The sequence below is a fragment of the Tyto alba genome, unplaced genomic scaffold (assembly GCF_018691265.1).
Source record: "Tyto alba isolate M040663 unplaced genomic scaffold, T.alba_DEE_v4.0 Super-Scaffold_16, whole genome shotgun sequence".
NCBI classification, from domain to species: Eukaryota; Metazoa; Chordata; class Aves; order Strigiformes; family Tytonidae; genus Tyto; species Tyto alba.
In genome coordinates, this window is record NW_024881278.1 from 8,647,795 (window position 1) to 8,661,025 (window position 13,231).

At 53.4% G+C, this 13,231-nt stretch overlaps 2 protein-coding genes across 3 annotated transcripts in view; one reads left to right on the forward strand and one right to left on the reverse strand.

The window, feature by feature from the left end:
* The first annotated feature begins 2,335 nt into the window (after positions 1-2,335).
* On the forward strand, positions 2,336-3,496 carry NKX2-4 (NK2 homeobox 4). Its single transcript, XM_042789722.1, has 2 exons — positions 2,336-2,711; positions 2,820-3,496. The coding sequence occupies exons 1-2, from the start codon at positions 2,339-2,341 to the stop codon at positions 3,494-3,496; spliced, it is 1,050 nt and encodes a 349-aa protein (XP_042645656.1). The 5' UTR covers positions 2,336-2,338.
* Positions 3,497-6,611: 3,115 nt separating this feature from the next.
* XRN2 (5'-3' exoribonuclease 2) overlaps positions 6,612-13,231 on the reverse strand; it is a 50,897-nt gene continuing 44,277 nt past the window's right edge. For both annotated transcript variants that reach the window (XM_042789676.1, XM_009967018.3), the window contains 2 exons: positions 12,207-12,348; positions 6,612-7,428 (listed from right to left, as the gene is read on the reverse strand). In XM_042789676.1, coding sequence (XP_042645610.1) covers positions 7,366-7,428; positions 12,207-12,348 — 205 coding nt within the window. In that variant the 3' untranslated portion in view covers positions 6,612-7,365. The remainder of the gene's footprint in view (positions 7,429-12,206; positions 12,349-13,231) is intronic.

A 13,231-nucleotide genomic window follows, 5' to 3' on the forward strand; every position in this document is an offset into this window, starting at 1 on the left:
TCCCAAAAAGGAGGGGACATGCTCCAAAAGGGACTGAAAACTCTTCAGGAATAAAATAAAATAAAAATAAAAATAAAGTCAGCCTTTTGAGGAAGATTCTGGTGAAGTAAAAGCAGAGCTCAGATGATGCTCAGCACCGGGGAGCGCAGCGCAGCTCTACCACTGGTGACTGGAAATTCTGGGGCTGGTGGGTGCAGGCAGCGGGGGCTCTGCTGCAGGGCCCTGTCCCTCAGGGTGAGAGAGCAGAGCTCTGTGTCTCATCGTCGTCTGTCCGTCCCCCACCCCACCCCCCCGCCACGGACATCTCGAGGCAGACGGGTCACCTCCAGCCCCGGGGGCAGGGTGCTGCGAGAGGGGTGGCAGCAGGTCCCCCGCACAGCTCCCAACGGCAGGCAGCAATGGAAGGGTTTTAAAATGTTTTGGGTTTTTTTGGGTTTTTTTTGTTTTTTTTTGGGGGGGGGGGAGGGGAGAAGCAGGGAGCGGGGAAAACAGCCATAGTTAAAAATAACACAGGTGCCGGGAATTCTGCCTGAAGTGTGGGAAAATTGCAACTGAATGAAGTGTTGCAGGTAAAATTGGCAGAGTTTCAGAGAGAAGAACAGCAAGAGCAGTAGCGCATGCAGAGATCCGACTGCTGCCCTGCACCGGGAGTCTTTAGAGTTTAAGGTGTGGGGGGAGCCCAAACTTCAAGAAGCAGAACTGCCCCCTCTCTGAAATCTTCTATTTTTCTTTGACAATCACCCCGGTGCTGGAGGTGCTTTGCCCCCCAGTCTCTCACCAACGGGCTCAGGGAAGGGATGGGGTTTGGAGAGGAACCGAGAGTAGAAGGAAGAGAAGAGTCCCGGCCCGAGATACGGGACATCCCCGGCTCCCCAAAATGGGGCTGAGTGGGGGCGTGGGGAGGGCTCGCACACATATAGCGCTGTATAGGCAGGGAGCGTATATCCGCGCAGGGATGCGCGGAGCTTCGGCCACGGCCCGCAGGTCCCCACCGCCCCGGCCGCCCCGTCGCGTCCCCCCGGGGCAGAGAGAGAGCAGAAACCGCCTGAAGCACCCCACAGCCCCCTCGGAGTGGGGCAAGCGCCCGGCCGGCCCCCGGCCCGGCCGGCCCCGCGGAGCCCCGACCCGGCACGGGGAAAGTTTGGCCGCGGGGTCTGGCCGCGCCCCGTCCTCTCAGCTTGCGAAGGGTCGTCAAAAAGCCCCCTCAGCTCCCCGCTGCCCGCCGGGAGCGGCAGGGGACGAGCTGGGGCACCCCCGACCGCTGCCCCCCCATTCCTCCCCTCGACGGGTGCCGGGTCCCGCCGCAGGAGCCGCCGCAGCCCGGAGCGGGGGGAGCACATCCCGCGTCCGTCCCGGCCCCCAGCCGAGGGCATAGGCAGCCCCGATGGAGCATTTCGTTGTTGCAAAACCAACGAACAAACGAACAACGACACCCCCTTAAAAAAAAAATAAAAAATAAATTAAAAAAAAAAAAAAAAACAACAAAAAAACCAAAACCAAACCAAACCAAAACAAAACAGAAATCCAGAACAAACCCACAAACAAACAAACGAAAAACCCCCAAACAAACCACAAACGAAGCATCAGCTTTAAAAGGGCACCGGGAGCTGCGCGGGTCCCCACCCGGGCCTGCACCCCGGCGGGGGTGGCTCCGGGGAGCGGTGGCCGCGGGGGCTCTGTCCCGCCGCCCCGAGGTGCCGCCCCCCCCCCCCCCCCGCTGCCTTGCCCCGGCTGGGGCGCCCGCCCGCCCCCGGGGAGCCGGGCCGGCAGCGGGGTCAGGGGAGTTTCCCCAGCTCCTGCCGTCGGGTCCGCGCCGTCGGGGTCGGGTCCGCGCCGCAGCCGTCGCGCTGCCCCGCGACCGGTTTATTTTGGGACACCGACAGACAGACAGACAGACAGAGGTACGGTCCGCGTCCCCTGCCGCGCAGCGCAGCGCGGAGCGGAGGGGAGGGGAGCGGGCAGGTACTTACGGGAGAGGGCAGCGGGGCTCGGCCCGGGCCGGGGCCGCTCGGAGCCGCTCCGGCGCTGCCCCGGGGCGACCGGGCTTAAGAGCCGTCCGGCGGGCGCAGGACAATGGCCGGGAGGAGGGGGCCGGGGCGGGCGGCGGGAGGCGGGGAGGGGGCCGGGGCCGCCCGCCGCCGCTCTCCCCCGCCGGGCGCGATCGCTCCGCCCCCCCGCGTCTGGCGTAAACCCGGCGCCGGGCTAAAAGAAACGGCGAGCTACCGGCGCCCGGGGCTGGTGGCCGCGCCGCGCCGCGCCTCGCCCGCGGGACGGCTTCGCCGGTGCCGGCGGCAGCGCCGGGCCCGGCCCATCCCGCCCCGTCCCGCCCCGCCGCGCCATGTCGCTGAGCCCCAAGCACACGACGCCCTTCTCGGTCACCGACATCCTCAGCCCGATGGAGGAGAGCTACAAGAAGTTCGGCGGCATGGACGGGGCGGGCGGGCTGGGCGCGCCCCTCGGGCCCTACCGCCAGCCGCCGGTGCCCGCCGCCGCCGCCGTCCCGCAGCACGTCGTGGCGGGGCCCACGGGGGCGGCCGCCTACCACATGCCCCACGGCGTCTCCCAGTTCCCGCACGGCGCCGTCGGGGGCTACTGCAACGGCGGGTTGGGCAACATGGGCGAGCTGCCTGCCTACCCCGAGGGGATGCGGAGCGGCGCGGCGGCGGGCGGCGGCTGGTACGGGGCTGGCGGCGACCCCCGCTACTCGAGCAGTAAGTGCGGGCGAGGGGCGGCGGGCGGGGGGCGGCGGGTGGGCGGGCGGGGGGCGCCGCTGACCCCGACGGGGCGACCGCCGGCGCTGAGCCGCCTGTCCCGCTCAGTCTCCAGGTTCATGGGCCCGTCGGCGGGGATGAACGTGGCCGGGATGGGCGGCCTGAGCGGCATCGCCGAGGGCGCCAAGGCCATCGTGCCGCTCCACGCGGCCCCGCGGAGGAAGAGGAGGGTGCTCTTCTCCCAGGCGCAGGTCTACGAGCTGGAGCGGCGCTTCAAGCAGCAGAAGTACCTGTCGGCGCCGGAGCGGGAGCACCTGGCCAGCCTGATCCACCTCACCCCCACCCAGGTGAAGATCTGGTTCCAAAACCACCGCTACAAGATGAAGCGCCAGGCCAAGGACAAGGCGGCCACCCAGCAGCTGCACCCCGACGGCGGCGGCGGCGGCCTCTGCCAGCAGCACTCGCCCCGCCGCGTCGCCGTGCCCGTGCTGGTGAAGGACGGCAAGCCCTGCCCGCCGCCGGGCAGCGGCACCCCGGCCCCCGGGCAGCCCGCCCCCCCGCCCCCCGCCGCCTCCGCCGGGCCGCTGCCCCCCGCCGCCGCCGCCGCCCCCGCCGCCCACCCTCACCCCGGCTCGCTGGGGCAGGCGGCCGACCTGGAGGAGCTCTCGCCCAGCCCGCCGGCGCTGCACGGCCAGGTGCCCCCCCTGGCCCCCATGGACTCGGCCGCCGTCGACTACAACGGCGGCATGGTCAGCCCCAACCTGCTCTACGGCAGGACGTGGTAATCCGTGTGTCTGTCCGTCCGTCCGTCCCCCCCCCCCGCCCCGCCCCGGCGGCGCCCCCGCCCTCCCGGACCGGACCCTCCCGGCCCCGACGGCCGCCCCGGCCCGGCGAGGCGCCTGCGGGGAGCCCCGAAGGCCGCCCGTGGGCCCCCGCCTCGTCCGCTCGCCCTCCCACCCCCCCACCTCCGGCCTCGCTTCGTTTTTTTTTAGACTCTCCGGGGTTTTGGAAACTTGGACGGGACGGGGGGGGGGGGCCGAGTGCGCGCCCACGCGTGGGCACAGGGTTGCGGGCGTGTGTCCGCGCCTCTACTTGCGTGTGTGTGTGTGTGCGTGTGCGTGTGTGCGCGTTTGTGGCTCCGTGTCCCGTTCGCCTTCGTGCCGGTGAGCGCGGCTGTCGGGGAGGGGGGTGAGGTGGGGGGGCCCGCCTGGATGAGCCGCCCCGACGGGGCGCCCCGGGGGGGACCGGGGGGGCGCGGGGCTCCGCTCCCGGCCCGGCCCCGCTCTCCTGCGCCCGGGCACCGGCAGCCAAACCCGAACCGCACCCGGGAGCCCGCACCGGTGCGCGTATTACCTTACAGCCCCATTGAACGCGAACAATAAATCTTCTGAAGTGCAACTTATCTCAGCAGAATTAATTTTATAAGGGTGCCCCTGAAGTGCAATTTCATTATTATTTGATTGAAGGTAAATTGAATTGTAACTCAAGGTCGAGGAGGCGGCGAGCGGGGCGAGCGGCGGGCAGCCGCTGCCTTTTGGAGGACGGGGAGCGGCTGGAGCAAAAAAATAAAACAAATCCGAGCCTGGCAGAGGCGGAGGGTGTTTTGGCAGAAGAGCTCTCCAACGCCGGTGCTCAGATTTAAGGGGGAAAACCGTTTTTATCGTTATTATTAAGTATTGCTTAGTAAATTAATGTACGGACATACGTATCGCCGAGAAGACGGCGCCGCGACTCCCGGCACTTCGCTGAACTTCCGACGAGCTGCGGAGATCACGGGGAGCCCCGAGAACCTCCCGGGGGGGCTCCGACACCTCCCGGGGCTGGCCGCGGCCCCGCCCGGAGCGGGGGGGGATCGGGCCCCGCCGCGGCCGCCGGCAGCGGGAGGAGGAGGAACGAGCGGCGGGACGGAGCGGGGCGGCGGGGTTTGGCCCCTCGCCTCTTCCCCGAGGAAATCCAGCACACCGGGAAACGCTTCGCGAAAGTTGCTGGCAATTTTGCTTTCTTTTATTTTTTCGTTTTGTTTTGTTTTGTTTGTTTGTTTGGTTTTGTTTTTTTTTTTTTTGTTTGTTTGGGTTTTTGTTTTTTTGGTTTTTTTTTTTTTTTTTACAATAAAAGGAAACGTTCTCAAGAGTTGGCTGCTTCGTTCTCGGTGTACGTACGGATGCGGTTTGACCGCCCCTGGACAACCCCAAACCCCCCCGTTTTCCCACCTCCCTCCCAGCCGCCAAGGGGATTTCGTTCCGCGCCCCTCGCCTCTGCCATCCTCGGGGAGGGTCCCCTGAACCCCCAGCCCCTCCGGGGGCTCCCCGGCCTCGGGGACCGCCGGGGCTCCGCGCCGCTCCCGGCTGCTCCGTGAAGGAACGATTCTGGGGCGGAAAATAGAGATTTCGGCCTCTGCCAGCCCGGGGACCGGCTCCTGGCCACCTTCCCAAGGGACATCCCGGGGGCTGGGAGGGGAAGCGGGGGGATCCCGGGTGGGTGAGGGTGGGGATCCCCCCCCTTCCCACTCCCGCCGGCCGCCGCACGGGGACCGCTCCCTCGGGGGACGGAGGGACTCCCGTGTCTCTCCCCCTCCTTCCACGGCTGAGCTCCCACGGCTTGTAGGATGTGGCTGGGAGCGCTCGGGATAGCCCCTGGGAAAGGGGATGGGTGGGGTGAGCGAGTCGTGTGTGTGTGTGTGTCCGTGTGTCCGTGTGTGTCCCTCACCCCCGCCCCAACCCTGCTAAAGCAAGGGGGACGGCTTCAGGCTCATCTCCAGCCTGGAAAACGCACAGAGAGAGCTCGGGCAGCCTCAGGATCGCCACGGGGACCCTGTCCCCACGGGCCACCCCAAATTACCCCAGCAGCTGTGGGTGCTGGAGTGCGCTGGGGCGCAGCGGGGCCGAGGGGAGGCATCGGCCACTGAAGCAAACAGCCAGAGGAGGGGCGATGCGCTCCCCCCCCCCCGGGCCCTGCACCCCAGCGGAGCTGAAGCCCCCGGCCCAGCACGGCGCTCCGAGGGTCCGGGTGGGCACCGTGTATCCCGGGAAGGCCGGCCAGCCCCGGGCCTGGCAGCTGCCAGCCAAAGGGGAACCGGCAAGGACAAGCCCTTCGCAAAGCAGCCCCCCCCCCCCCCCCCCCCCCCCGAATAGTTATCCAGCCCCATTTTTATAGCCCCTGCCCCCAAACACGGGGAGTGAGGGATAAAAGGCCACCGGCACCTCAGTTCCATTCGGCGGGGCGAGGATGAGCCACCCTGCTCTGTCCTCCAGCCCCGCACTCAACCACTGCATTTGCATGAAAATTCACATTCGCTGGTGGTTTTGTTCCGCTCGAAAAGCAAAATTACTTTTTTGAGACCCAAATATTTTCCCGGCTGAGGGAGAAGGCCATTGGCGAGGGCTGATGGCATTTCCCAGCTCCAGCCAGGATGGCAACTCTTTGCATTACAATGAAAGCTTCTGCTCCACCCTCAATCACTTGAAAATAATGAACCCAGTTTCATGATTTATTCCTCCCAAGGTTACAGTGGTCTGGTTTTTTTTTATCCCTCGTTGCTGGTGATTAACATCTGGGCCCTCAAAGAGAGGGGCCAAAAATCTCCTCACACCTTGTGACCTGGTGCCGGGGTGACAGCAAAGCTTTGAAGTTCCCTGATACAGGTGATAGATGTGTTTAATGGAAAAGTCCAAGCGTGGCACAAGGGGAAGATGTTGTATTAATGCTGCTCATTTAACCAGATATTCTTGTCATTTTTTGGATTAAACAAAAATTTTAAATGCTATTGTAGAGGCTGGGTGGAATTATTTTTCCAAGAAATTAATGTGTGCACACAGGTAGAGAGAAAAAGATACAAACATGTTCTGGAGGGGGTTGGAAATAAATCACTTCATACTGCTCAGAATTTCAAAAGCCACTTTATAAAGCAAATAAAAATATTTACTGATTTGGTACACTCACATGGAAAATCCCTAGAAAGAGTGCTAAAAATTAATGGAAACTCTGTACTTTGTAGCTATTTTAAATTATATATCAAAACAGACAAATACACCTTCCGTGCTTGTTTATGTTACAATAACAAAGTCAAAAACAGGCACAAGTTGTAAAAGTTGAAATGTTTTACTTCAAAGTCCAAAAAAAAAAAAAAAAAAAAAATTTTCCTCTCTTTGTGAGAAATTCAAGGAAGCATCTGACAAGGAATACTGACAGACATGTCTTTAAACACCGTGCTCCGCAGGCTGCCTGCTGTGTCTTCCCCAAGAGTTAATAAAATCCGATTTCTATGCATTCTTTAAAACTCCGGGTCTGTTTTCAGGCTCTTATGTGTGAAGTAAAGGATGTTTGGAGTTCAGATTGACAGGCACAGCTAAGCACAGCTTGTATACGTAATAAAGACAAAACAGCACTCCTACCTCATCAAATGTCTCACAGGCAAATTAGCAAGTCTACTTTACTCGTATTTTGCAATATGCTATTTCCAAGCAACATAGCTCCCCCCTCCCCCCCAAATAATCAGTTCGGTAAGAAATGTGCACATTTAAAACAAATATCATAGTTTAAAAACTACAGGGATGTTTCTTAAGGATTCCATTCTCTCCCCCCAATTAATAAAAGAACAAAAAAACCCCCACCCAGACATTTTCTATACTTAAAAAAAAAAAAAAAAAAAGTCGGGCTAATTCCAGCTGTATCTTCCTGAGGGAGGTGGTAGCGGGTAGGGCCTCCCAGGGCCATATGCCTGCAAACAAACAAAAGCAAGCATTTATTTTTTGGATTAACATCACAGTAAACAAGTTAGGCGAGCTTCAGGCGCCATACAAAAATGGAACAATACACCCTTTGCACAGCAAGGTACCGCAGGCAGAGCTGGACGTCTCTTAACAGAGCTTACAGATGCTCTCCTGCAAAGAGAAGCTTTAACCTTCACCAACGGAGAGCGGGGCCGCACGGCACCGGGCACAGCTTCCAGCTGTACCGCGGGAGGAGCAACGCTGCCGACGCAGAACTACATTAATTCACCAAAAGACAGTACTGGGGACAAGTCATTCCCAAGCTGCAGCACCTCTGCCTGTTCTTTGCTTTCAGCAATGCTGGAAGCAAAAAGGTACAAAATGTTAAAGCCACATATATATACCCCCCCACACCCACCTGAAGGGCAGATTCGAAACGCAGATTTTTAATTCCGACAAAAACACAGGCTTTGCAGTATGCACGCTTATGCTTTACACAGAGTAATGATGTAAATGTCGTTTTCGTGCACCAACTAAAGTTATCAATTTGGGGTGTGCGATGCCTGTGTGCTGTTAGCAGGATTAATCAGGTTTAAAGAGGGAAAAAAATAATTTCCCTCAACTACCAGCTTTCTCTTCTAGTTGTAAGCAATCTCATCCTAAAGCAAGGCAGGCGTTTTTACAGATAAGTACTTAAAGAAAAAAATATCTGTATTTGTTACAGAAGCAACATTTTTCAGCACTCATTCATTTTAAATAAAAGGTGAAAGAAGCCTAAATCTCACCTTGGAAAATCACTGCAAATTAGATATATTTTTGTATTTAAATTTAGATGAGGCATTTGGTGCATCAGCTAGCTATCCAGTGAAAAATCTGTTGTAAAATTTCATAAAACGTCCCCTTGAAACCTTTAAAATTATTTCAAAACCTGATACACTGCAGAGACCGGAAAGTTAATTAAATGAGATGCACTAACAACAGCTATAGGGCTTTTGTTTGTTTCTTTCTTGGAGGTTTTTTGGTGGGTAGGGGGAAGAGGGGCTTCCTTTCATTTCTTTAAAAGAGAAATCCATCTTTACCCTGTCCTACGGGGGCTCAGGGATAACGGCTGAAGCTGAAGAGAGAGCGAGCAAACCTGTGAGCGGGAGGTTCGCTTCAGCCTGCTTGGGTCAGGCAACCAAAACCGACTTTCTGCACAAGCCCTGGTTTGTTAAACCCTGTTTTTAAAGGACTCTGAAAGAGACACGAAGAATACACTGTTTCCATCATCAGCAAGGTTTTTATGTTTGTTTTCGTGCTTGATTGTTATCAATTACAAAAGGAAACAAGTTAACTATATCCCTTGAAAAATCCTTCCTGTTACATAAATAGCAGCAATCCCTGTACAGAACTACAACTCGGAGGTCTTGTAAGAGCTGCACAAGACATTTATCTGGACATTCAGTTGTGTATTATTACAGATTAAAATAAAAATGTCAAACACCTGCACCACACGATCAAGTTTATTCTTTAGTTTTCTGGAACAGCTGGACAACACCAACAAATACCCACTACCACAGAGCAACCCATATCCATGGCAGTTGCATTAATTTTGTAAGCACTTTGTAGCAGCGTGTTTATTAACCTCTTCAGACCATGTTCTGTATGCTGTAAAAAAAGAATTCAGAGGTGAAAGGGACCAAAGATAATTATTTATGCTGCTATGTGTCACCACTTCCACTTGAATCCCTTTTCAAGGCTTTAAAGCTTTGAAATTTACAGGCAGCAACGCTAGATTCAATTATTGGTTTTGCACCCTGAACCCTTTAAGGTAGCTTCTAATTTTACTCCAGTGCTGTCAGCACCGAGGAAATAATGACATCTGAAAGTTAATTTAAAAATAACTGAGAAAAAAACACAAACAAACAAACAAACAAAAAAAAACCAAACAGAAAAAGAAGAAAAAGGCAACAAAATTTAAAAGGAGATAAAAGCAGTCGGAAAGCAACACAACTGTAAAGGAAATTTTTTAAGGAAACAGATTTACTTGAGCTGACTGAAAGATCTGTCCTTAATAACCATCACATATGTGAATACAAATAAAACCATTGCCACCACCCGGCTTTAACTTCGTTTCATGATCCAGCAGACGTGTCCCGTGATAGTGACAGGTGAATTATGTTTTGGGCAAGAAGGCCAGGCAGCAACATGCCTCTTGTTCAGTTGTTCCGGCGGCAAACAGCTGGGGAGCTGCGAGGACAGAGGCTCTCTGTCCCTGCCAGGCTGTAGGTGCCCGCGATGCTCCCAGACCCGATGGTTCAGAGAGAGGTTTCCAAATGGGGACTAACAGGGGATGCCGACCCTGAGCCCACGCTGCAGCCGTGGCTGGAAGAGAATTCCTGCTCACCTCTGTGATTCTAGCTGTAGCTGTTACGCATGAAGATTTAAGGTCGGAAATGAACCAATTTAAGCACTGATTCCTTTTGCAAATAAATCCATTTACAGTACCCAGGATAAAGGGTAGAACAGAGTACGGTGTAGCAGAGAGACTTTTTTCAAGTATCTATTTTCCAGCCCTAATTAAATACCACCCAGACTCCACCAGCATCAAAATCCTCCACTGATTTTTCTACATTATTATAGCAGCACCTGTTATGGATAGTACAATTATGCATTTATTAATTTGTCTCCAGTGTTTTGGGTAAACCTATGTAACACAAAATGAAAGATTTTAAAAATCTGATTCTATCAATACACCTCACCTAAAATTGAAATATACTTAAAACAAACACTGGGGACTAGTTGAGCAGCACAGCCAGGATTCAAGCCCCACTTTTTCCCCATCAAGCCTAATGTGATCATAACTGATGCTCTCTAGTTTTGCTTATAACCAAAACCAGTCCTGGAAGGAGTTGTACTGGTAATGCCTCTCCATGATTCTTGGGGTAAGAGTACATGGTGACATACTTGCCTCTCTTTTTAACCCTGTTTCTTGCTGCAAAACCAATACAACTGAATGAGCCAAAGACAGTTCTTACTCAGGTCTTTAAAGCCTCCTCTGCACTAAAAATGCTCTGTATAGGAGTGGCGGGGGCACAAGAAAACCTCACTGCTGCTAACAAGGGTTCAGTTGAACAAGAGTTTAAGAGTTGGGAGCGCTGGGGCAGGCTGCTTGTTGGCTATAGATCTTTTCAGCAGCACCACATAATCCTGCAGCCGGCAGACAATGCAGAGAACGGTATTAGCAGCTCACAGGCTGTTTCTGCCCGGCTTCGGACCCGACAAGCTGAACCAGGCAAAGAAGCACATGGCACTCTGTAAAAACCTTCCCCAGCAAAGGCCAAAGGCTCTTTTACAAACTTGGTTTGACAGTATGTGTTTTTATTGTATTAGCTGCCTCAAAACCCCACACTGTAACAATGCCATGGTGCAAAAGTGGTTGTGATAGAGAGCGCTACCTGAGTCTCCCAACCAGATCAGAAAAGAAAAAAACAAAGCAAAGGATCAGAGAAGTGCTAAAAATGCTGTGGGACAACTTTCACATACGCTGTATGACATTACAGTTAAAATGGATTGTATTTGCAGTCCCTGCTGTATAAGCAAAGGAGACTGGGATGTTACCCAATGCACATGCTGCAGGACAGGATTCATACCCATGGGAAAATGACTATACCCTGCCAATAGAGTGGAGAAAGTCCCCGAAGTCCAACACCAAATTTGACTGTGCTGGTGCTGCACTGTGCATCACAAATGTTTGTGTACTGGAAAGATGGGCATACTGGGGACAAGAAAAGAAAAACAAAGAGCATACACGAAGAAGTGACTTGTCTTGAGCACATTTACGAGAGGTAGCTGAACCAGGTCCCAACAGAAGGCAAATTTCGAGCAGTTTGTGCCTTAGTTTCCATATAAAGGATTGGGAAATAGTGCTGTTTGTTACCAAGCAGCTGAGCACTCTTTCTCCTCTTTCCCCATCACTGGTCAGTAACCTTCCTGCAGCTGAGCAGGAGTTCTGACTTACCAAAACAGCAACAGAACTCAAGGTTTAATATAGATATACAACATTTATTTTAAACTAGTATATAGCATTATAAGTACTCAATTTTCTACTGCAAGAGCATATGCAGATCACGTTTTTAAACACACACACACACACACACAAAACCAAGCCATAAGCAAAATCACCTGCTGCTTTCAAGGAGCATTTTAATTCTGTGGCTTTTCATGAACTGACGAGAGTCACCTATAATTTTGGGGGAGGTTCTCCTATCACGTACACACAAAGCTATTTTCACATGTCCTTTCAGAGGCATGTTTATTTCTCTGGCTACTAGGATCTAGTATTTGCATTTAAGTAGTTTTTCAGCTAAGAGAAAGCCAATAAGCATTTGAGGGGAAAAATTAATGAAGTTGTAAGAATCTACATTTTAAACACACAGGGGAGAAGCCCTTCTATCCCCCAAATGTGTAGCTGATAGATTTCCTCACAGAAGAGGAAGACTCTGGTTTGAAATACTTGCTTTCCGACTACATTTCCTCAGGCTGCACAAAGTGTGTGACTTGGTGACATGCTTGATCTACTTTAAGTGAAAAGCAGAGGCAGAACAGTCACGGCACGAGCCTTTTGCCAGGGGTAGACACGGAGGTGCTGGACAAGGCTGGGAAGCTTACCTGTCTGTGCTTTTGCTGGGCTAAAACCAGCTGAGGAATGCCTACCTATGCTGCACGCACTCTCCACAGCCACACACAAGGAAAGCCATACTCGTGAGGAGACCAAAACGTGCAAAATGGGGCAATGTTTTCATACCTGTCTTCCCCTGTCCATCCGATCTTCAGGTCTCTGTGGGTAACTCATTGGTCCGCCCATCCCCTGGTACTGACTTGGCTGGTACTGATTTTGGGATTGCAGCATGCGGTTCCAGGCAAGAAGAGGAGCAGCCCCAGCAGTTCTGTGTAAAGAAGAAATACGCTGCAGCATGAACTTAGCTCCTAGAGAGAGCTTCATGCCACAAACCCCAACTTTCTATAGTCTTGCATGATAAACGATTGAATTTGCCTCAGACTTAAACACTGTCCCATCCGGCTATGCCTGCAGTGGCACTGCAGGTGGCCAAGGCATTAAAGATAAACAGGGGAGGGGGGAATATCTTCCAAGATTCTCCTACCAAAAGGCCACATTTGCTTACTGCTTCCTTCATCACAGCTTGAAAGCTATAGAACCAGGTACTACCACAAGCAGCAAGTTCAATTTCACACATCAGAGATTTTTTCAAATTCCCTGGAAGGATTTTGTCCATCTTTTATTTTAGGAGCAAATCTGCCAGTTCATCTGCACTGATGTTGATCGTAGATTAAAATCCAGATATCACCAAGTTAGCTGAACGTAACACACCATCCAAAGAGTAAACATGTGCGATACAGGAGAATGAGGCTTTCTTTTCTAAATGTCCAGACTCTTTCTGGGAGTCCATTCTTTCTAGTTAATTGCAGGTTGCAAATGAATTCTTACTGCGAGTATTCTGAATCTAGGGTAGGGGCCTTGGCTGCTTTTTCCCATCCATTATTCTGCTCAATATGTCAGAAGGTCTGATCGGGAAGAAACCTTTTCAAGTTCTATTGATGCCGTTTTCAATTGACCACGGTGACCTAGCAACATAAGCACTAATTGGCATGGACTGACTGACATTTGGTGTACAGTTTATATGGGAACGCAAATTCAACATCCATTATAACCTAGTTTGCCATCCTAGATTACTAACAGCGAGAAATGTTTTAATTGCCTTCAAGTACCTATTCTAACATTACAATTATAAAGCAACAGGTATAATACAT